Genomic DNA, 21,590 nt, shown 5'->3' with positions numbered 1-21,590 from the left:
TTACCTTAAACAAATAAGTTTAAGTTGAGCGCATAAAAACTTCCTTAATAATATTCTCATTTATGAGGAACGATTCATTTAATAATTCTGATCCACGTGAATTTTATTCATATTCTTATTATTATAATTAAATAAAATATATTTATATTATAATATATTTTTTCCTGGGAACCACAATAGATTAAAATATACTACCACCATAACACTTAATTTGCACAAAATATTATATTGTATTTGTGTACTTTGTCTCTGGCAATATTATCCAAGTCGGCTACATTGTTGAGAATTATTTGGCCTATGAAATTTCTTTTATGTTAATCATTCTAAAAGATTTAGTAACGTGGGTTACTGATGACCACGGTAATTAACGTGTCAATAATAATTAATTAAATGCGTGATATTTAAAACTGGATGACTTTTATCTTAATTCTAGAATCTTGCGATTTTTGCTTTAAGATTTCCGTAAAATTATTGATGTATAGACTTGCAAAGAGTACTATAAATTAACAATTATGTTTATCAAATAATTATTTAGTATACTATCGGTACAATAGGTTGATAGACAACATTTAAAAACTTAATTTTTTACATATTAAAATTATAGAGAGCGGATATATATATACACCCACATATACATACACACACACATACATACACCTAACGTTTGCGTAACTCAAAAATGAAGTTTGCTCTTTATATCACAGAAGAAATGAACTACTTTTCCAAATACGTTACGACATTTAAATTCGTTGTATCTTGTTATTCGGCAATTTTTTTTCAAAATATACGAAAATGTAGAGAGAAAAGTCGAGTAAAAAGTACACGCACGCGTAGATGATGATTTACTTATTATGATGATCAGCATTAGCGAAGAAAAATAAGGAGGAGGGAGCTTATTATGTCAAGAATGCCTGATATAAGCACGCGATTTTACAAAACAGACGTATAGTTGTTTAAAACAACAGTTCTCCCTAAGTTTCGCTTGTGAAAGCTGTATTATAAATTGTATCATAGGTTGTATCATTGATAGTGCAATCACATAGTATCTCAAAAATAAGTGAAATTTTTTAATTAAATATAAACACATCTTTTGATTAATAATCAACGCTTTTAATATGCCTATACGAATTTTCAGAAATATAATAATATTATAAACAACGAATATAAGCAAAATTTGATTTTCAAAAAGTTTTAGTGTGAAATTTAACATTTGAACACACTGATAAACGTTGCAAGTAAGTCATTTTTATGGTAATTAAATTATCAATTAAAGATAATAAAAAATATAAATAATAAGAAAAATAATTTAAAAAATTAAAAATTGTAGGATAAATGGTTAATAACGCATATATTTTATTTTGATAGTTCCACTTATATGGCGTGCATGTATATGCATAAATTAAATATAACATGTATAGATGTAAAAATGATTGGAAATCTTGTATTATACAGCATGATAGTGGATCTGAAAGTGCACCTTTATTCTCTTCAGGATCTCATACTAGTATAGAACCCAGTATATTTCAAGATTCTGAAACCAGTGATTTAGACTGCACTCCTACAAATAGCTATTTCAAGTACCAATTTTTTCTTACTATCCTTTAACAATACTTCTTTTCATTATAAATGAAATAACATTACTTTTTCTGCTAAGTATCATTTTTAATATTATTATTAATAATAATCGCTTATTATAGTCAATTTTTCATAGGTATGGTAGTTTAGAAAGTTGTAGTCACCATTCTAACATTACTGTAGTACCAAAGAGACCACCACCCCTTGCTGAAAATCATACTTTAGTTACACCTTTAGTATTAAACACTTCCTCCTCCTTAAACGTAAGACAAGACAGATGTTATGAAATCCATAATACTGATCTGGTGAGAACACCACAAACAATATAAAATTGCATGTTTCAATATATAATATTTATATCAAGGTTGGATACTTTGAAATAAAAGGAATAATATAGAATAATATAGAAAGAAATAATATTCATTATCTTTAGTTAAATTCTACTGCAATCATAAAATTCTACTTAGTACAAACATATTCTCACTTAAAATTTTTACTGATACTGAAATAGTTGTGAGAACTTATTGTAACATTTTTATTTTGTTAAATATATAGTAACATAAATACGAACAGCTATGTTAAATAAATTATAAATGAATTGTTATCTTAATTTTATTGCAATAGGAAGCTGAGGAAGCTACATGCAAGGATATTAAATCAAAACAAAGCTCTGTAGTCACAATGTAAGTAACAATATAATATCTAGTTCTTAATATCCAATGTTTTTTCGATATACTATTATGCAAAAATGTTTCTAAAATCTCATGCTTCACATGATTATCAATCAGCAAAAGAAAATTTTTGTTAATGTTGTTCTTGCATTAATAAATTTAGCATCAATAGTATAATATAGTATTAATTATAAATTATTATCAGCTATCATGTTATCATCAAGAAAGGGTTCTGGGTCAATTCTCTTAGTACAGTGTTCAGAAATCTAATCACATTCATAAATTTTTTGTTATCTCTTTGTAGTCGTATTTTTAGTAGGTTGATGATGAGAGAAAAATGAAATCTTGCATCAGAAATGCCTGTATGCATTTTGAACATGGAAGACTAACTTGTTTCTTATAAGCAATATATCATTTCCATCATCTTTCACCTCTCGTTTGATACATGCATATAAAAAGTAACTTGTATTTACAATAACATTTTTATGCTTTTTTATTACATATTGTTTGTGATCTTTTCTCTTCATTCACTAAATCTTCAATATAGCTCTGCAAATTAAAATTATGAACTCAAAATGTGAAAGCAAACAAAAAAATGTTTAATTAGGACAATATATTTAAACATCATCCGTTCTATAAATAATTCTTGACAAGTTAGATATTTCATTGTTGTAAACTATTATTACATACATCATATTAAGAAAACTTACCTATATAAATCGAAATTCCTTTCGCTAAGTTTCGTCAAAATAAGATCTCAAAGGATATTAAACTTGTTTTCATGATATTAATTTCCACTACTATTTATATAATGTTTCAATTAATGTTTAAAATCATATACACCATCGTTCGTTCTCACATCTTAAAAGCACGCACCTAATGCAGTAGCATAATAGAACAAAGAAACTTTAAATTATACATATTGATATGTTGCCTTTCTTCCATTTTAAATAAACAAAAAAGAGGGAAGAAGAATGTAAAAGATCAAAGCGGATGCATGATTTTAAGATATGAAAACGAAAGAGTATCAAACTAACATGGTTAACAGTCGCTCACGTTTCGACCACCATCGGGTGGTTGTGACGACGACGACTACACAGTATACTCACATTAGAAGGGGTTAGTGCTCCGTCGGTTGCCTGGGCAACAGACGGCCACCCGAAAGGTCAATGCTCGTAGCTGGTACCTAAGAAGAATAACAAGGGAACCACATGAGATGCTATGATTGAATATTGTTGAACATTAATACTAAAATTATCAAAATTCTCAAAATGACCAATTCACAAAAATTATATAAATTTACAGAAGGAATTTTCTTATAATCTTCTGTAAAATTTCCTGGCAATATACATATATCATTTTAGCCATTGGTAGTTCCAATATTAACTTAAACAATATTTACTACACTATAACCTAAATAAAGAATAAAAAGTTATGCAATTTATTTATAAGCACAACCAACACTATCATAACAAAATTTTAGATCATTAACCTACATATATTTTTCTTAATTTTTTTTGTAACTACAACTTTCCATTTTTTAACTTTTAAATACCTGTTTTTTTCTTTTTATATATTTTATATGACAGATTAAGTTAATAATTAATAGGAATCTTTAAAGAATATTATTTATTTGTAACTATATAATTTCATATCTTTATAGATTTTCAATTTGGAACACAATATTAGGCTCCTCCTTATTAACAATACCATGGGGTATTCAAATGGCTGGTTTCTTTCCTGGTATTATTCTAATACTTGTGATGAGTGGTTTATGTCTATATACTGCTTATTGTCTCCTACTTGTACATAAATATTATGGTACAAAATATTTAATTCTTTTTGTTTAGGGAAACTAATACAATAATATGTTTACAATAATTTAATGTTTTAGGTGGGCAAAAAGGAATAGAAGTAATTCAATTATGTCGGATATATCTTAACAAGTGGGCAGAATATGTTGCCAAAGCTTTTAGCATTACAGTTTTAATAGGTGCAACTATAGCTTACTGGGTTCTAATGTCTAATTTCTTATATAATACTGTCAATTTCATATATGGTAAATGTGCATAAATCTTTGCTTTTTATGTAAAGTTCATTAGAAAAATTGAATATTTTTTTTATAGATAGTTTAGTATCCCAGTACTATACAAATGATAATATTTCATACACATCAGAAGGTAAGTATATTTTATTCATGATATATATTGAAAGATTAATGTCAATTATTTATTTTAATTCTAGTACTATGCCCAAAAAGAATAATCTATAATAGCACAAATTTAATAATTCATGATTATACATATAATACTTTGGGACCAGTTTGGGATCTGTATAAAACAGTTCCTATTTTCCTTGGTTTATTAATATTTCCGTTTTTAAATTTTAATAGTCCGACCTTTTTTACAAAATTTAATTCTCTTGGTATGTATACAAATGATTTCTAGATTTAATATTTTTTTAAGTCACATTTGATTTATAAAATTATGATTTTTTTGTATGTGTCATAGGAACCATGTCAATCATATATTTAATTACCTTTGTTTTGATTAAATCGTACTCATGGGGTATTAATATGAATGAAATAGAGTGGAACATAAGTTGGACGTTGAAATTTTCATTTCCTGCACTTTCTGGGATGTTAGCATTGTCGTTTTTCATTCACAACATTATAATTACTGTGATGCAGAATAATCATGATCAAAGTAAAAATGTAAATAATTTTACTTCCTTCTTCGCATAAATATAATTAAACTACTGAAAAGTTTTATCTTTTAATTACAGGGAAGAGATCTTTCAATAGCCTATCTATTGGTTACTCTAACTTATATTATAGTAGGTGTAGTATTTTATGTATGTTTTCCACTGAACAAATCATGCATTGAAGATGTAAGTAAAATATTAAATTAAGCATCAAAGTATAATACTTTTAGGAAAGAAAATAACAAGTAAAATTGAATCTTTTTTACAGAATTTGTTGAATAATTTTCAAAAATGGAATGGATTAACAGTAGGTGCTCGAATTGTTCTTCTTTTCCAATTATTAACCGTTTACCCGTTACTTGCGTACATGTTACGTGTTCAATTACTTACATCAACGTGTAAGACATTTAATACAGGCTGTGTTATTCTAGTTAACGTTATTTTGGTATCTATATGCATTTTATTTGCAGTGTTTGTACCATATATTGGTACAATAATACGATATACAGGTGCCTTAAGTGGTTTTATTTATGTTTTTACTTTACCAAGTTTATTATACTTGGCAATTTTGAAACAACAAAAAAAATTGACAATATTTTCTACACTTTTACATACAAGTATTCCAATATTTGGATTTTTAAATTTATTAGCTCAATTTTTCATTGCAGAATATTAAAAATGTTGAAACTTAAATTTGAAAAATTCCTAGTATTACAATACAGCTAAACAAATGAATAATTACGAAGTTAAAAATGTGTATGAACATAATTATGCTTGTTGCATAAATGTAAAATATCTAATTAATTGATAGGAATGCATATAGATATTAACATATAAATTTTATAAAACAAAAAGCTTATTTATTCGTTAGTCTGTCATTATCTACTTATGATATGTATCATGATTTATACAGAGTAATTTATTTATAATTACGCAATATTTACAATGTTTATAAATATTTTGAAATTCATATCTAATTATACTATTTTAAACTTTTTGAAATCTTGTATATCCAAACTGTATCAACACCTTCACCAATTGTTTTTATTTCACTTATAGTAGGAAGTGGAAACCTACAAGCAATTATAACAGCATCTTCTTGTAGCTCTTTAATAAACTTTATTTCAACATCTTTCATCTGAAAATGTATACTACATTAATTACATTGTGCAAGAGAAGCTATATGAAAAATAATATATAAAATTTACCATTTGATCGACACCAAATAACACAACATTATCATACTTTTTTAAGTTATAATTCCATAAATTCTGTTTTATAAATTTTGTCTGTAAAGATGAACTTGTGATTAAAGCTTTTAGTCTAGAGTACCATACTAACCAAGGATTTAATTCAATTCCATGGGCTTTAAATCCTGCTTTTGCTGTCGCAAAGACCTATTTATAAAATTATAGTACTGTATTTGTATTTACTAACAATTCAATATTTACACAATATGAAGACAATATTTACTATACGCCCATCACCACTTCCAAGATCAATCAAAGAACCAGTACGTCCTTCTAAAGCTTGCAATACATTTCTTATTTGCTGAGACGTAGCTGGTACATAAGGCAAACATATTTTGCGAAAGGCAGGACTCACAAATGGAATACATATCACACTAATAGCTGTCGCAATGCCTCCTAAGAGATAATATAAATGAATCACATTTATGGAAGTTAATATAATTACATTTCGTAATATATTTTCTATTATACTACCTGTTATTCCAATAAGATACAAGCCAAGTTTCGATGCCTTTTGCGGTATTTTTTGTGATGGATTGATATTATTAATTATGTCATTTATTTCATTAATCTCTGCTAATTAAATTGACATAAAATTAAAATTTGCAAATGTAACATAACATTTGGAAATAAATTTACAAATCTTAAAATTTTATTTTATGATTTGTAATTCATGAATCTTACACATTTTGTATACTTGTATAGTTGTCAGCAATATAAAAATTCTTTATTTACTTTGTAACATACACAAACAGTGCAGTTTGTAACATGCAGTGAAATACTAACCTCAAAACACGTTTGCATACACATTGCGTATCTACCTTGAAACATCACGAACATAGTTATGAAACAAGTTCAATATATTTGGCGCGAATTTTAAACGTTATAAAATTCTAGTGTTTTAATTTATACCAATATAGCTTATATGGAATATTTTTATGTAGATCTTGGTATAAAAAGAAAAATCTTTATTATTATTAAATGTTATACTGCTCAAATTTCATCAGAATTTCATATCATTTAAAGTGCATGCCAAAAATATTCAAACTGATTCACAATTTGTGATGTATCAAGATGAAAGCAAGGCAAGAATACGCAATATTCCCTAGATTTCTATGTTTGTATCGATACAATTTTCTCGTATACAGAATCGTAATTCTTGATCATGAATCGTGATTCGTGATTCATCACTGTATAATTACTTACGTATTTTCTCATCCTAGTAGTACGTCGGATAAGTTACTTCGTGTTATTTCTCGAAATAGTTCTGTTTGGTTCTTGCAACGTATTGTTAATGTTTTCGCGTGTAATTATTTCATTAAATTTTCAAGCAAATTTGTTTCCTTTTCATACGTTCTAATAATCGGCATTTTTACGTTTTTTCGTAACAAAGGCAGCTAAGATGCCGGTATTTCATACAAAAACCATAGAAAGTATCCTCGAGCCTGTTGCACAGCAGGTAAATATATTTATATTTCAATATTTTAATTGTTATATTTATAGAATCATCACTAACTTTGTTATGTTTCCAAAAATGTCATGGATATTTCTTACTTGGAATGGAGAGAGAAGGATGAAGATAGAAGGAGACAGATTTTCGATAAAAGGAATTCATTAATTTCATCTTTAAAAATAATTCACTTGTCATAATATAAGATATGTAGTAAATGTTTTTCATATGTTTTATCTGATCTATTTGTAAAATATATTTATATAATTTAAGATCTGTCAAACTAGAATTATTTGTTAAAAACATAATATTTAATACATGTTATGAAATTTATAATTTTGATTTTATGCCATTGATTATTATGAATGATGTTATTATCATGGTAAACCTGCCAAGTGACTTGTCTTTCTTTATATAGAACTATGACATCATTCTACAAATATAGGGCAGGGATACTAAATTCATCTTTAGGTCTAAAAGGTTGGCTATATGAAATTCAATCCTAGTACATATGAAAAATCATGTTATTTAAACTAAGATCATTCTGTATCTCTAAAAAAGGACATGTTCTAGTCTACCAATCATTAAACCATCCTACACATTATACATATGAAATTACTAATGTCCTCTAAATTGATTGTCTTTCTGAATATGCTAATTTAGATAACTCCAATGTTAATGTAAGATAAATATGTATATAGATATATTTATTAATTATACTAATCGATTATAGATATAGATATACTTAAAGGTATAGATTATACACTGTAGATTATAGTAATCGATTATAAATATAGATATACTTATAGGTATAAATTATACCTATACTAATTATATACTAATCTATACTATAGATTATACTAATTGATTATAGATATAGATTATACGATATAGATTATACTTTCAATTATACTAATGTACCCAAAAATTATTTAGAATAAATATATTTTTCTTTAGAATTATTGTATATTGTCAATTTTTAATATTTAATTGTTTTATGTTAAAATTATATGATATATTTAAATATATAACAAATATTTATAATTATTTGGAAATTTCATTTAGAATTAAGCTTTATTTATATGTTGTTCAGATATAGATTAAATACTTTTTTTAATACGTGTTTATATGACAAATGTTTGTTTATGTCCTAAATATATGAAGTAAACATAAAAAGATTATAAAAGTTACATTATTAACCTAGATAAATTTTTCAAAACTATTTCCTAAAAATTTTGTGTTATTGATGTTTGTATATTGCAGGTTTCGAGACTTGTCATCTTACATGAAGAAGCTGAAGATGGAAATGCAATGCCTGATTTGGGAAGGCCTGTGCAAGCAGTTAGTATGGCAGTGGCAAATCTTGTTAAGGTAAGTTAGTCTTTTAAACTAAATTTACTTTAGTAAAATAATTTCATCATTTTTCTTTAAATTTTTTATTGATATATATAGGTAGGAAAAGAAACAATTAATTCTTCTGATGATGCTTTGCTTAAACAAGATATGCCTGCTGCTTTACAACGAGTTGAAGGAGCTTCACGTCTCTTGGAAGAGGCATCAGCTATGTTAAAACAAGACCCATATTCTGGACCAGCTAGGTATCGAAACTAAGACAAAATTCATGTTATAGAGCTGCTGTTACATAATCTTATAAAGTTAAAAATATTTACAAAATATATTGAGATAAAAATGTAATCTGTTTATTAGGAAAAAGTTAATAGAAGGTTCACGTGGGATCCTTCAAGGAACTAGTTCCTTACTTCTGTGCTTTGATGAAAGTGAAGTACGTAAAATTATTAGGGAATGCAAAAGAGTATTAGATTATTTGGCAGTAACAGAAGTTATTGAAACAATGGAAGATTTGGTTCATTTTCTTAAAAATTTAAGTCCTTGTCTCAGCAAAGTATCGAAAGAAGTGAGTGCTCGTGAAAAAGAACTAACTCATCAAGTACATAGAGAAATTCTGGTACGCTGCTTAGAGCAAGTAAGTACAGAGATAATAGATGTTAATATATGATATAAACTGTATTGATGTTAGTAACAAGTATTATAAATTAAAATATGTAATAGGTAAAAACACTTGCACCAATTCTCATCTGCTCTATGAAAATATTTATTCACATTATTTCTCAAGGAAGTAAAGGAGCAGAAGAAGCAGCTGAAAATCGTAACTATTTAGCTGGCAGAATGTCAGATGAATTAAATGAAATTATTAGGGTATTGCAACTTACTACATATGATGAAGAAGAATGGGATGCTGATCAGTTAACAGTGTGCATCAACTATTAAAAACTTCAGTATGGTATATAAAATTTGAATATATTTTGATATCTTTATTTCTCTTTTTAAGGTATTAAAGAAAGCACAAAGTGCTATAGAATCTAGGATAAGAGCTGCTTATGATTGGTTAGATGACGGACTTGCTTTGCGAGGTGGAGTAGGGGAAAAGAGTCTTCGTCAAATAGTTGAACAAGCACAACGATTGGCAGAAAGATATCTCCCGCCTTCACAGGCAGAACCATTGCAAAAATTAACTTCACAAATTGTTACTATGACCAATGCACTTTGTGAATTAAGACAGAATGAAAAAGGTTTATATAAACATACTTATATCTGGGTATAAAATGTGTTTTGTGAATTTTTTGTACTGATTCCTTATGATATTTTTATTTTCAAAGGAACTACACCGCAAGCGGAAGCTTTAGCGCGTGGTATAAAAGAAAAAACAAATGAACTTCGCAATGCTATTGCCTCTGCTATAGAAGCTGCTGATAAATCTGGTACCACGCAAACTGCTCACACAGTTGCAGGTCGTCTAGAACAAGCGAATAAATGGCTTCTTAATCCACAACATGATGATAAAGGACTTGGTCAGAGAGCTATAGCTTTAATTATACACGAAGGAAAAAAGGTACATAAATAAAATATTATATTCTACTGTTTTTTCTTTCTTTTTGCTATAGAATGTATGGGCATGTTATAACTATATGAATCTAGAAGTTTATCATTTAATTTTAATAATTTAAATGCCGCAAATGGGAAGAATCAGCAACACGTAGCAAGCGTAAGTTACGTGTGCAATTTGAGTATTCCTTCTAAATGCTAATAATAAAAACTTAATTTAATTATACTGTTGGTATCACAATATTTATATATGCGACGAACTTCTAACCTTTTTCATGTTTATTAGTTGATTTATGTTCTAAACACTAGGTTGCCGAAGGTCTACCAGGAATACATAAAGCAGAAATTCTACAACTTTGCGATGAAGTTGACAATCTCTCTCATCAACTTGGAGATTTATGCGCTCATGGTCAAGGGAACACACCTCGTGCCCAAGAAATCGCTCGTCAATTGTCGCATAAGCTGTATGAACTGAAAAATAGAATACAACAAGCCGTTGTGTCGAGAGTAGTCGAAGATTTCATCGATATAACGACGCCTTTAAAACAATTTACAGACGCTGTATTAGCTCCGGAAGGCACTTTAGGTCGCGACCAAAATTTCAATGATAAAACCCATGCTCTTCAAACATTTTCCAATAGGGCAGCAAAAACAGCCAGAATGGTGGCTGCTGGTGGTATGTGGATATATTATTATTGTAGTCCTATCATTGTTTTACTCATATAATAGAATTTATTTAAATCTTAGGTAGTGGAGGTAACAAAAAATTGGCGGAAGCGTTAACTGCAAGTGCTTCGCAAGTTGAATCTTTAACACCACAATTAATTAATGCTGGACGAATTCGAATGACTTATCCGGACAGTAAAGCTGCGGATGAACATTTTGAAAATTTGCGACAGCAATATGCAGAAACAATGCAGAGAGCACGTGCATTATGCGATGAAGCAACTGATAGTGGAGATTTCATTAGAACTTCTGAAGAACAAATGCAAAAGCATTCGTTCCTATGTGAGGAAGCTATAGCAAAAAGTCATCCACAAAAAATGGTTGACAATACAGCTGCCATTGCTAGATTGGCTAACAGAGTAATACTTGTGGCAAAACAAGAAAGTGATAATAGCGAGGATCCTGCGTTCATTCAAAGAGTGAATCAAGCTACAGACATTCTCCAAAATAGTAAATGATACACAATAATATCACATGAATTATTTAATTAAATTCTTTTAAATATATTTAAGTACTATCTAAACTTAATAAAAAATACTTCTATTTAGGTGTTGCTCCGATGGTCCAAGATGCAAAGTTAGTTGCGATTAATATTAACGATAGTAATGCAGTTTCTCGTTGGAGAGAAAGTAACCGCGCAGTGAGTAGTATAAAACATGAATCAAGTTTTAATCATTGTTGTAATCAACTTATTTATTGTTATCTATTGTAGCTTTTGTCTAATGTTGGACAAGTCCGTAAAGCTATCATAATTCAACCAGATCTAATACCCCCACCAGAGGTATCGCAATTACATCTTAATGATGGTAAGTGTATAAAATTTTTTTGCATATATTCTTTCATGTTTTGTAAAAATGGGACTTTGGAAATAGGTACTCGATTTAGTCACTTAACAAATTTATGTTTTCTTATAGTTTTATCTTCATAGTATATTTACTCATGCTTTAAGTTAGTATTTAAAACATTTACCTTAAGTCATTTATCTCATTTTTCTATCCACTTATAATTCTCCAACAGTTATATTTAATTATTCAACGAGATAAATAAAATTCGCTTGTTATAACATATTTTCTTAGGCAAAGTTCAAACATTTGCTTTATTGTAACACAAAAGTTCTTAACATATTTCTTCCAGAAAAACAATTGCCAAGCCGTCAATATAATTACTTCATAGACAAAGGTACTATACACCTGCATAAAGATAATTTATGCATGATTAATTATCTTTATATTATTTATTATATTATTATATTTATTATGTTAGTTATATTATTATATCTAAATTAAATTATTATTATTATATTAATTAAATACTGCTTTTATGACTTCATTAGATACGCATAACTGAACAGTATTAATAAATCAAGAATATCATGTGTAATACTACATTCATTTTATAACTTAATATTAATATTTAATGAGACACATGGTATCTGTTTAAGAGAAATAGGATATCTCAGTATAATATTTTATTTTATAATTTTAATAAAAAATGAGAATATTTTTAAACATTTATTTAAATGCTAGTTGGTGAACCTTTAAGAAATCAACCATCGCCAAGCAATTTATGTGTCGTCAGCTCCAATTTAAACACAAATAAACCTCAACATCGCTCTATCAGCCCATTACCAAAGTGGGCACGTGAAGGTATTTACCATTATTTGAAAAGAAATCAAACAAGAATATATTTTTTGATTCTTTTTTCTTCTTATATAGTATTTTTAAATATCTTGCTTCAAAATGAAAATAGATATATGAATTTCCAAAGCATTTGTTCTTGAAAGTCAAGACATAGAAGTAATTACTTTTTTTTTATCAGGAGATAACCCTGATCTCCTATATCAAGAACTGGCTTCTGACAACGAGTTAGAAAAATCAGTTCACGATGGAGGTAATTCAAAATTAGTATTTTTGAGGACTGAAATTGCAAGTGTCTAGTGCTCAAAATTCTGTTTATCCATGGGAGCAAAGCATGTGTATAATGAAATTGAATATATATTATTTTGTATAGCATTTTTTTAACAATGAGGTTTAAAGAAATAAAACATACGTAATTTTAAGTAAAAATAGAAAAAAATCTTTTATTTACTGAAAAAATAATAGCGCATTGAACTTATTTTCGTTGAATTTTATAAATATATGTATACTAACAAATATCTAAAAAAAATCATTGTATCAAATAGTTTATTGTTTTTTACAATTTTCATGATATTTCTTCAGTTAACAAATTTACTTTTCATTTCTCTATACTAACAATTGCATTCATTGTTTTAAATAGTTAATATAAGTGTTAATTTTTCTTTTAATGCATTGCATAGTTGTCTTGTTTATTGGTGCATGTTTTACTATGATCATATGACATTAATATATAATTTTAAATTAATATGTGTTTATATCTTTAATGCTACGTGGAATAGTAGGCTACTACTATGATTATGGTAATAATGATGGTAATTATGAAATGTGCATTGTTTTTATGTATATTAAGTGCACAATGGTTGTATTGTCAAAGAATTTATTATTTGAGAAAACTTATCATTCTTACATAAATTATTATAATTTACACAGAAGTCGTCCCACCGCGTCCACCTCTGCCTGGTGGAGATATTCCGCCTCCACGACCTCCACCACCGGAAACGGATGATGAGGATGAAATGTTTATGCACGCACCGCAGCCTAATCAGCCTATAATGGTATATTCAATTTATGTTTTAATTCTTTATTCTCAAAAATGCAAGATCGACGTATCATTTTAGTAAAATTTCAGATGGCTGCTCATGGCTTACACCAAGAAGTACGACAATGGTCAAGCAAAGACAATGAAATTATTGCTGCTGCAAAGAAAATGGCTATTTTGATGGGTCGATTATCAGGTTTAGTTAGAGGAGAAGGTGGTAATAAACGGGATCTGATCGCATGTGCTAAGGCCATTGCAGAAGCTTCTCAGGAAGTAACTCGTTTAGCTAAGGAATTAGCTAGAGAATGTACCGACAAACGTATTCGTACTGTATGTATATAATTTATCTATTACGATTTATATTATGTTATACAGCTAAAATTAATATTTTTCGTAAATTTGTTTTATAGAATCTCCTTCAAGTTTGTGAACGAATACCTACTATAGGTACACAATTAAAAATATTATCTACAGTGAAAGCTACAATGCTAGGTGCACAAGGTACACTATACAAATTGTTTAATTTTCTATATATAATAAAACATATTTTAATTATCTGAGAATAGAATATTAATAAAAAGTCATAGAATTTGGGGGAGTTCTATATTTTAAAGAATCACTTAATGAAAACAGCTATTAATGACATTTTTCATACATAGAGACGCTCCCCACCTGGGAAGAGTTGATGCTTTATGGTAAAAATGTTGATAAATTATGCTTGATGTTTTTATCATTCTCTTTAGAGTTTCTTTTATTTAACTGTTTGAATATTTCACAGTTTTGCATTTGCATTACAATGCATGCATATTTTAGTCTTCCCCAGAGTATACTATGAAAGAATTTATTACATAAAATTTAGGAACGTTAAAAGAACATATAAAAAAAATGTACTTACCCAACGAATTATAAAATGTATAATTTAATTTTTTAATTTTCTAATTTTCAATTTAATTATTGATGTGTTTGATATGCCCTTACTCATCACGATGTAGACGAATTGATTGGCTGCAGTAAGTTAATGAAATAAGTATAAGTTAGCATAGAAAATATAGTTAAAAAAGTTAATACGTGGATATTAATGTTGTGTATATTTAAAAAGCAACATTGTACTCTAAAAGATATACATACTTCATATACATATAATACATATAATACAGTTCATGATTGTAAACTGTTAATATTAATTTAAATTAGTCTAAAGTTCCTACTTTCTATTTGTATCATTCATCTTATCTTAATATTGTTATATACATTTTACATACTTCATCTTTTTAGCATGATATTTCTTTGTTTTTACACGTTTTCTTGTTTCTTTTCTATTACATGTGTGTGTATGAACACGTACATACACTATTTTTATATGCTAATATTAGCATCTATTATTCATATATTTGCATGTATTTTCCAACATAAATGATAAATTCATTATGTATAATATTATTCAATTATTATATTCTCACACATTCCTTATTACAATTGCAAACAAAAATTTTTTTATAGCATGCATCACATATATGTTAAGAACTGAATTTTCATTACATTAAAGTTGCTCATAAGTTATTTCATTATTATATTTCAGTATTGTATGTACATTAATTAAGTAATGTAGTACATATTTTATAGATTTTAATATGTAGTAGAAGTGAATACTTTTATTTTTTAACACATTCCTTTTAAAACTTTTGTGGAACAAACTTAGACCAAATTAGCACAAATACTATCTCTTTTTTAATTAAATATTTTGGTGTAAATGTTTTATTCTATTTTAACTTTTGTTACTTTCTTCTGTCTGGTAATGTTAAAAACTGATTTTTTTTTTATTTTCAATGTTTTAAGTTTATTTAATATCTAATTCACATCTAAACTGTAGGTACAGAAGAAGATCAGGAAGCAACAGACATGTTAGTTGGAAATGCTCAAAATCTTATGCAAAGCGTAAAAGAAACTGTTCGTGCTGCAGAATGTGCCAGTATAAAGATTCGTACCGCATCTGGTATGAAATTACGCTGGGTGCGACGACAGCCTTGGTATCAGTACTAAGAAAAAAAATTGCTATAATGAAAATAAAATGTAACAGATGGGTAAGACTTCTTAAATATTAGATACATTTTGACTGATTCCACAATATATGTCATGAAAAAGTGTTCTAACGAGGAATAACATCCAAATTTTTAAAATTGATTTTAACAGTGAAATACATAATAGAATCCGAAAGGTACTGAGTATTTTTATTTATGATGGATTTTCAGAAATAAGCACTATATATTTTAAAAAGTTAGGTAATTGTTAATTTTTGTAATAATTGTGAATAAGAAAAATATATATATAATCTTTAAATTTATACAGTTTTATATAATCAAATCCATTTTAGATGTTTGAATGATATTCCCCAAAATGTTCAATAATATAAATCTATAATTGTATAATTTATACTTCTAAATGTACTGACAAATGCTGTATTCATAATATAGAAGTTATAGTTTATAACATAACAAACGAGCTAGTGATTAATATTAAAAAAATATTTCTTTCGGATTGAGAAACATATCTCAATCGTTAAAAAATATAATCGAAAAGTATTTTCAGATGATATATTGAAGAGAATGCTTAATTAACAATTTTCAGAGTCTATCTCTCTTATATAGTTTCATTAAGAATCACAGAATAGGAAAGTAATATAGAGATGATAGAGCTTATGCCTTATACAAATTATCAATTTGCTATATATTTTTGTGTATACTAGCAATAAGTGTACTTCCATACGCGCTCATACGCGCACACTCACACCTATACATACATACATCTGTTAGCCTAAAATCAGCACAATTAATAAGAAAACAAATTTTTGTCTACATTCATTGAAATGCCATATTAATTCTAGTATGATGATAGTATGATGTATTTTTACAAAGTGAAAATGCGCGAATATAATTTTAATAGGTGCTATTTACCACAATATACACGTAGAAAATCTTACATGCAATACTACCTATAACAAGGAAATCTATTTTTGTAAGTTTTACCTAATCATCCTTTTTAACACGTTAGTCGCCACGTCGCACATATTCGTGCAACGGGTATACTTCCGTGAGGACCCCGTCACCAACGTATGGTGACGTTCTTCTTGTTCGAGTTAACACGTTCGTCGCCCAGCGTGTTTCGGCTATGTTTCCTGCGGGGCCCAAATCCAACCATGGCTTCCTCAATATTCGAACTCGATGAAATTCTATTTATAATTTTTTTTCTAAAATTCACTACTTCGTCATCACTACTCTCCTCACTTTCAAATATATTTTCACACTGTTTACTGAACATTTTGAGGATGAAAAAATCACTGATGTGCGTCTCACAAGTATTCTTCTCAACTAAATTAAAGATCTGAGATATCTGCCATGAGATCCCTCGGAATACTCCAGCTGGAAAGTTTATAGCTTTCTCCATTTCAGAACTAAATATATTTGTCAGAGATGAAAGAACATCGGGATTTCCCGTCTGAAATGTTGGGAAAACCCCCAATACCCTAGTCCAGACTTTTACTATAGCTACACTTAAGTAATAAAAATAAGAAATAATTTTAATGTTCCAATCTGGCTTTATGACGATGGGTTCAGGTTCGAAGTGACATAGCGGGTCACTGGACGTAGCCGCGGTCGGATTTGGGCCCCGCAGGAAACATAGCCGAAATACGCTGGGCGACGAACGTGTTAAAGGATTTATATAGCTGTCTCTGTATTCTTACCTTCTCCAAAGTGGTGCTATATACGTGCAATATAGATCTGATATACTGAAACATAATGTAAGAGTAAATAATGTAAAACCAAATATGTATGTGGAATCAATTTAATATATACTTTAAAGAAAATTGTAGATTTAATATTAGCGTAAATAATTTGTAAAATGAAATCATGGAATATTTATAGTATGTAATATTCATTTTGGTAATATGATTTAAAATAATTTTATATAAAGCTACTTATAATAAAGATTAATTTTTATTATGCAATACAAATACAAATATTACTTTATAATATACTATTATGTACACAATATTAACGTAAGAAATAATAAAATTAACAAAATCGTCACCATTAAAAATATCATTCAAGAGAATCCCTCTTTATCGAATGTAATCCAGGAACTGAGACTCCTGGCATTTTATTTTTTGGTATCTTCCCAGGTCTTAAGTAAGGATTATCTATAACATCTTGTTGTGTTGTAGTTTCTCCATTTTGTTCAACATCTTCATTTTGTCCTTTCATACCTATAAAAATGTAAAATATTATGAATTCGTTTTTAACAAAGAAGTAAATTTTTTCATATCTATTTAGAACGAAATAAGACCTTCTTCTGATTCTTCTCTTTCTTGCTCCTTTCTCTTTTTAATTGGACTTGGTTCAAATTGAAAATCTTGATCGGTTTCAAAAACTTGATCTTGTGGAAGGAGTGCAGAAAGGTAACTAGGAAATTGTGGTTTACATGATATTACTGAAAACAGAAATGATAAAATAATAATACTGAAGATTCAATTCTTAATTAAATGTACATTACTTGTATAGAAATATATTAGTTTACCTGAATCAGAATTGTATGAGATTTCTACTTACATGGAAACATACTATTATCTTCTGTTAAAAATAGACTATGTGTATCTCCAGTTTTTGCAATGAACCTTGTCAAAGCTCTTTCAATATCACGTTTTTGTGTTGCTGCTTTTTCTCTTATTGCTTCATATTCTGTTACTGGCTGTTTATGCGTCTGTTTATAAGTAAGTAGTATAAGTAAAAACTGTATAATTAAAAACTTGTGCACAATAAATATCTCAAAGTAACTAAAAATATTAATAAATATATAAATTGCATAATATTTTCATAAATGCTCTTTACCGGTGTTCTAATGTATGCATGCGGATCAGGAAAAGGTGGTAAATAACTTGGTATATGAGATGGATGACTTTGTTTCACTCCAGCTTGCAAAATATTTAACTGCTTTGATTGAGTTTGTTGTTGAAGCTGAGGCAAAACTGTTCTGTTAGCCCTCTTGCCATAACTTTCCAGATTATCTAATTTTATACCCATATTTATTAATGCTACTATAACATCCGCAATGAGTGGTTCCGTCCTACCAGACAGTTCACAGTAATTTCTTGCAGACTCTCCAACCTCTATAAGAACTATAAATAATTCATGCATATATTACAAATTTATCAAGTAAGATTTAAATGAACTATAATATCTTATAAATGATAAAAGGAAGAAGATAAAAAGTAAAAAGTAATATATCAAAGGAAATATAAACAATTAAAATTTTGAATAAGAAGAGGTTAGGGACTTTAGAATTAATTGAAATTTTTACAAGACTGTAACATTTCTGTGAGAATTTCTAATGCTTGCTTCTCACAAGTGTCGTAACCACATTCCACCAGAATGCTACAAACTACATGATTCAATATTTTTCTTCGCGTATTTGTTGTTTGAATGTCCATGTTGTTTAGTAGTAACAAATGTTTGGTGATTACAAACTACTACATATGTACCTACATATGTATAAGCACTATACACTAGAAACTCAAAATTATTTCAAAATAATGTAGAACATAACATAATTAAAAAATTTAATAAATACGCTTTTTTTATATGCATTATTTCTATTTCAATATATTTATTTTTAATAAATTAATATATTCTATGATTAAACATTTAACGTTTAAAAAATTTATAAACTAGTTAAACCGTTTTAAAAAAATTATTATTTATTTTTTGTATGAAACATATGCAAGTAGAAGAGAATAATTTATTTAATAATGATTCTATATATGGTAATCACGAATTCCTAAATCTATCAGAATTTAACTAAAAGTCATTTTATTTCTCCAGCACATTTTAAACTTTTTATTTTATATTTAACATTCACTAAGACTAAAATATTAGATGTATTTTAATCCATTACCCTTAAAATTGCTATAATAATTTTGTAGAATAATATTTACATTCTTTTACTACATGATCATGCTACCAATCAGTTGGAACTTTAACAATAATTACTTAACAGTGAATCTGTTAAGCTTTCGTTTAATATTCCGATCGTGAAGTTGACCGAACATCTGATAAATTCAAAAGAAATAATTTCTAATGCAGAAGGAAATTTTTATGCAAAACGTAATAAAGTAATGTATGTACTTGTAGAACAGTGAACTTAATTGATACGCATTTGTTACCATAACAAACGTTAAGTACATATGCGCACGTAAATCGTAGATTTTTATGGAAAAATTATTTTAATGTATAATTAATAACTAAGATTATGGCGTCAGGTTTAGAAAGCTACGTAAATCGTATCCTTTATTTAATTTGTGTTTTCATTTATTATCTTATTTTTAGTTTTTATATTTGTCCTTAACAATTTATAGACACTGTTTCTATTATTACTTCTGATGGCAGAAACTTCATCGTAAGTAAATTATTTTTAATGTGTACATAATTTCTACATGAATTACATTATATTATAATTATTATCACAGATTCCTATGCATACATTATTATCTAGAGAAATATATCATTTATAACCAATTGAATAGTCAGTTTAATCTTATACCAATAAATGACTAAGGTCCTTTTTCTCAATTTAAACTGCACTGTAATTGTTCCTATGTTGAAATTGTAAATACTAAGATCTTTATATTTTCAGGGAACATTAAAAGGATTTGATCAAACTATTAATATAATATTAGATGAATCTCATGAACGTGTGTACAGTACAACGCAAGGTGTAGAGCAAGTAGTATTAGGTTTACATATCATCAGAGGTGACAATGTGTAAGTAATTTAACTTAATTCACTTTCAGTGTGTTCAAAAGGTTCCTTCCATAGCATTATTTTATTTATTTTAACTATGTTCATTAATCATTCAATATTATTTAAGAGTATATTATATATAATATATATAAATATATGAAACAGGAGATGATATTAATTTTATTTTTATTCTGGCAGTTTAACAGACAACACAAATACTGTTCAATAAATAAATAAATAGTAAATTATTAATGTACATTTTATAGTATATAACTGTTTCATAATCAAATTTCAAAAAATTGATTTATAAAAAATACAAAAAATTTTAGTAGAATTTTCTTTTTTCTTTTAGGGCAATCGTAGGAGAATTGGATGACGAGATGGATGCACGTTTAGATCTATCAGCTATAAGAGCTGATCCTTTAAGTTCTATTGTACATTGATGGAAAATGATTACAATTATAATTATTACTGCTTGAAAATAATAGTATAAGTAAACAATAACAACAATAATAATAATTAAACAAGAATCTGTAATAGTGAATTATAGTCAAATGAAAGTACAATTTCTCTTACATGGGTTGTACATTATATAAATTTTATCACTTTTTATATCCATATTTAAAATATTTGTGTTTTAAACAAAGTGCAGTGGGGAAATACAACCATTGTTTACAACGTTATGAGTAATAGTAGAAAAACATATTAGAATTAATAATTAAATTGTACAAAAGAGTTTCACTATATGATAGTAAACTATATTTTTTACAAATGTAATTTTCATTTTTTAACTTTCTAGGTAATAGGTAATAATAAAGGAAAATATCAATAGGTTAACATTGAA

The 21,590-nt window shown here is 27.6% G+C and overlaps 5 protein-coding genes and 1 long non-coding RNA gene across 24 annotated transcripts; 3 read left to right on the top strand and 3 right to left on the bottom strand.

The window, feature by feature from the left end:
- The first annotated feature begins 657 nt into the window (after positions 1-657).
- LOC117205643 (sodium-coupled neutral amino acid transporter 9 homolog) lies at positions 658-5,812 on the top strand. Its single transcript, XM_033444276.1, has 11 exons — positions 658-1,235; positions 1,366-1,577; positions 1,712-1,880; positions 2,200-2,258; positions 3,910-4,067; positions 4,141-4,305; positions 4,373-4,426; positions 4,491-4,670; positions 4,757-4,959; positions 5,031-5,135; positions 5,218-5,812. The coding sequence occupies exons 2-11, from the start codon at positions 1,411-1,413 to the stop codon at positions 5,623-5,625; spliced, it is 1,668 nt and encodes a 555-aa protein (XP_033300167.1). The 5' UTR covers positions 658-1,235; positions 1,366-1,410; the 3' UTR covers positions 5,626-5,812.
- On the bottom strand, positions 2,736-3,333 carry LOC117205651. The gene is made up of 2 exons (XR_004487264.1): positions 2,957-3,333; positions 2,736-2,795 (listed from the first exon to the last, which is right to left on the bottom strand). It is a non-coding gene; the product is annotated as an uncharacterized LOC117205651 (long non-coding RNA).
- A 14-nt stretch (positions 5,813-5,826) lies between the features above and the next one.
- Positions 5,827-6,979, bottom strand: LOC117205646 (ATP synthase subunit C lysine N-methyltransferase). Its single transcript, XM_033444279.1, has 5 exons — positions 6,884-6,979; positions 6,674-6,775; positions 6,423-6,595; positions 6,158-6,346; positions 5,827-6,087 (listed from the first exon to the last, which is right to left on the bottom strand). The coding sequence occupies exons 1-5, from the start codon at positions 6,885-6,887 to the stop codon at positions 5,932-5,934; spliced, it is 624 nt and encodes a 207-aa protein (XP_033300170.1). The 5' UTR covers positions 6,888-6,979; the 3' UTR covers positions 5,827-5,931.
- Positions 6,980-7,339: 360 nt separating this feature from the next.
- LOC117205639 (vinculin) lies at positions 7,340-16,858 on the top strand. 19 transcript variants are annotated; one of them, XM_033444256.1, is made up of 21 exons: positions 7,340-7,658; positions 8,913-9,020; positions 9,102-9,247; positions 9,357-9,633; positions 9,720-9,920; positions 10,000-10,240; positions 10,328-10,560; positions 10,693-10,713; positions 10,863-11,229; positions 11,301-11,729; positions 11,828-11,919; positions 11,992-12,085; positions 12,414-12,458; positions 12,806-12,925; positions 13,098-13,169; positions 13,699-13,716; positions 13,847-13,971; positions 14,046-14,285; positions 14,366-14,456; positions 14,615-14,650; positions 15,826-16,858. In XM_033444256.1, exons 1-21 carry the CDS (start codon positions 7,602-7,604, stop codon positions 15,993-15,995), a joined length of 3,183 nt encoding a protein of 1,060 aa, XP_033300147.1. In that variant the 5' UTR covers positions 7,340-7,601; the 3' UTR covers positions 15,996-16,858. The 19 variants fall into 19 exon arrangements, with proteins under 19 accessions (XP_033300147.1, XP_033300145.1, XP_033300146.1 ...); XM_033444254.1 differs by having other exon boundaries at positions 13,699-13,728; XM_033444255.1 differs by having other exon boundaries at positions 13,696-13,716.
- Positions 16,859-17,928: 1,070 nt separating this feature from the next.
- On the bottom strand, positions 17,929-19,558 carry LOC117205645 (transcription initiation factor TFIID subunit 8). Its single transcript, XM_033444278.1, has 5 exons — positions 19,308-19,558; positions 18,839-19,125; positions 18,560-18,710; positions 18,297-18,440; positions 17,929-18,216 (listed from the first exon to the last, which is right to left on the bottom strand). Exons 1-5 carry the CDS (start codon positions 19,435-19,437, stop codon positions 18,053-18,055), a joined length of 876 nt encoding a protein of 291 aa, XP_033300169.1. The 5' UTR covers positions 19,438-19,558; the 3' UTR covers positions 17,929-18,052.
- Positions 19,559-19,953: 395 nt separating this feature from the next.
- On the top strand, positions 19,954-21,523 carry LOC117205648 (U6 snRNA-associated Sm-like protein LSm8). Its single transcript, XM_033444281.1, has 4 exons — positions 19,954-20,286; positions 20,362-20,402; positions 20,640-20,767; positions 21,099-21,523. Exons 1-4 carry the CDS (start codon positions 20,256-20,258, stop codon positions 21,187-21,189), a joined length of 291 nt encoding a protein of 96 aa, XP_033300172.1. The 5' UTR covers positions 19,954-20,255; the 3' UTR covers positions 21,190-21,523.
- The last annotated feature ends 67 nt before the right edge of the window (positions 21,524-21,590 follow it).

This window comes from Bombus bifarius, unplaced genomic scaffold, assembly GCF_011952205.1.
Source record: "Bombus bifarius isolate JDL3187 unplaced genomic scaffold, Bbif_JDL3187 scf7180000007992, whole genome shotgun sequence".
NCBI classification, from domain to species: domain Eukaryota; kingdom Metazoa; phylum Arthropoda; class Insecta; order Hymenoptera; family Apidae; genus Bombus; species Bombus bifarius.
Note: the sequence above shows the minus strand (reverse complement) of the source record. Positions and strands in the feature narration are given on the sequence as shown.

Bases quoted from the DNA above. Each gene is read 5' to 3' on its own strand.
- LOC117205643 (XM_033444276.1), top strand. From the start codon at position 1,411: ATGTATAGATGTAAAAATGATTGGAAATCTTGTATTATACAGCATGAT. The intron at 1,578-1,711 runs GTACCAATTTTT...AATTTTTCATAG, and splicing joins CCTACAAATAGCTATTTCAA to GTATGGTAGTTTAGAAAGTT. The intron at 4,306-4,372 runs GTAAATGTGCAT...TTTTTTTTATAG, and splicing joins TACTGTCAATTTCATATATG to ATAGTTTAGTATCCCAGTAC.
- LOC117205646 (XM_033444279.1), bottom strand. The intron at 6,347-6,422 runs GTAAATATTGTC...TTTTATAAATAG, and splicing joins GAAGTGGTGATGGGCGTATA to GTCTTTGCGACAGCAAAAGC. The intron at 6,088-6,157 runs GTAAATTTTATA...ATACATTTTCAG, and splicing joins TATTTGGTGTCGATCAAATG to ATGAAAGATGTTGAAATAAA.
- LOC117205639 (XM_033444253.1), top strand. From the start codon at position 7,602: ATGCCGGTATTTCATACAAAAACCATAGAAAGTATCCTCGAGCCTGTT. The intron at 10,241-10,327 runs GTTTATATAAAC...TTATTTTCAAAG, and splicing joins ATTAAGACAGAATGAAAAAG to GAACTACACCGCAAGCGGAA. The intron at 13,170-13,695 runs GTAATTCAAAAT...TACGTGGAATAG, and splicing joins AAAATCAGTTCACGATGGAG to TAGGCTACTACTATGATTAT.
- LOC117205645 (XM_033444278.1), bottom strand. From the start codon at position 19,437: ATGGACATTCAAACAACAAATACGCGAAGAAAAATATTGAATCATGTA. The intron at 19,126-19,307 runs GTAAAAATTTCA...AATTATTTATAG, and splicing joins CACAGAAATGTTACAGTCTT to TTCTTATAGAGGTTGGAGAG. The intron at 18,217-18,296 runs GTCTTATTTCGT...ACATTTTTATAG, and splicing joins AAGAGAAGAATCAGAAGAAG to GTATGAAAGGACAAAATGAA.
- LOC117205648 (XM_033444281.1), top strand. From the start codon at position 20,256: ATGGCGTCAGGTTTAGAAAGCTACGTAAATC. The intron at 20,403-20,639 runs GTAAGTAAATTA...TTATATTTTCAG, and splicing joins CTGATGGCAGAAACTTCATC to GGAACATTAAAAGGATTTGA. The intron at 20,768-21,098 runs GTAAGTAATTTA...TTTTTCTTTTAG, and splicing joins ATCATCAGAGGTGACAATGT to GGCAATCGTAGGAGAATTGG.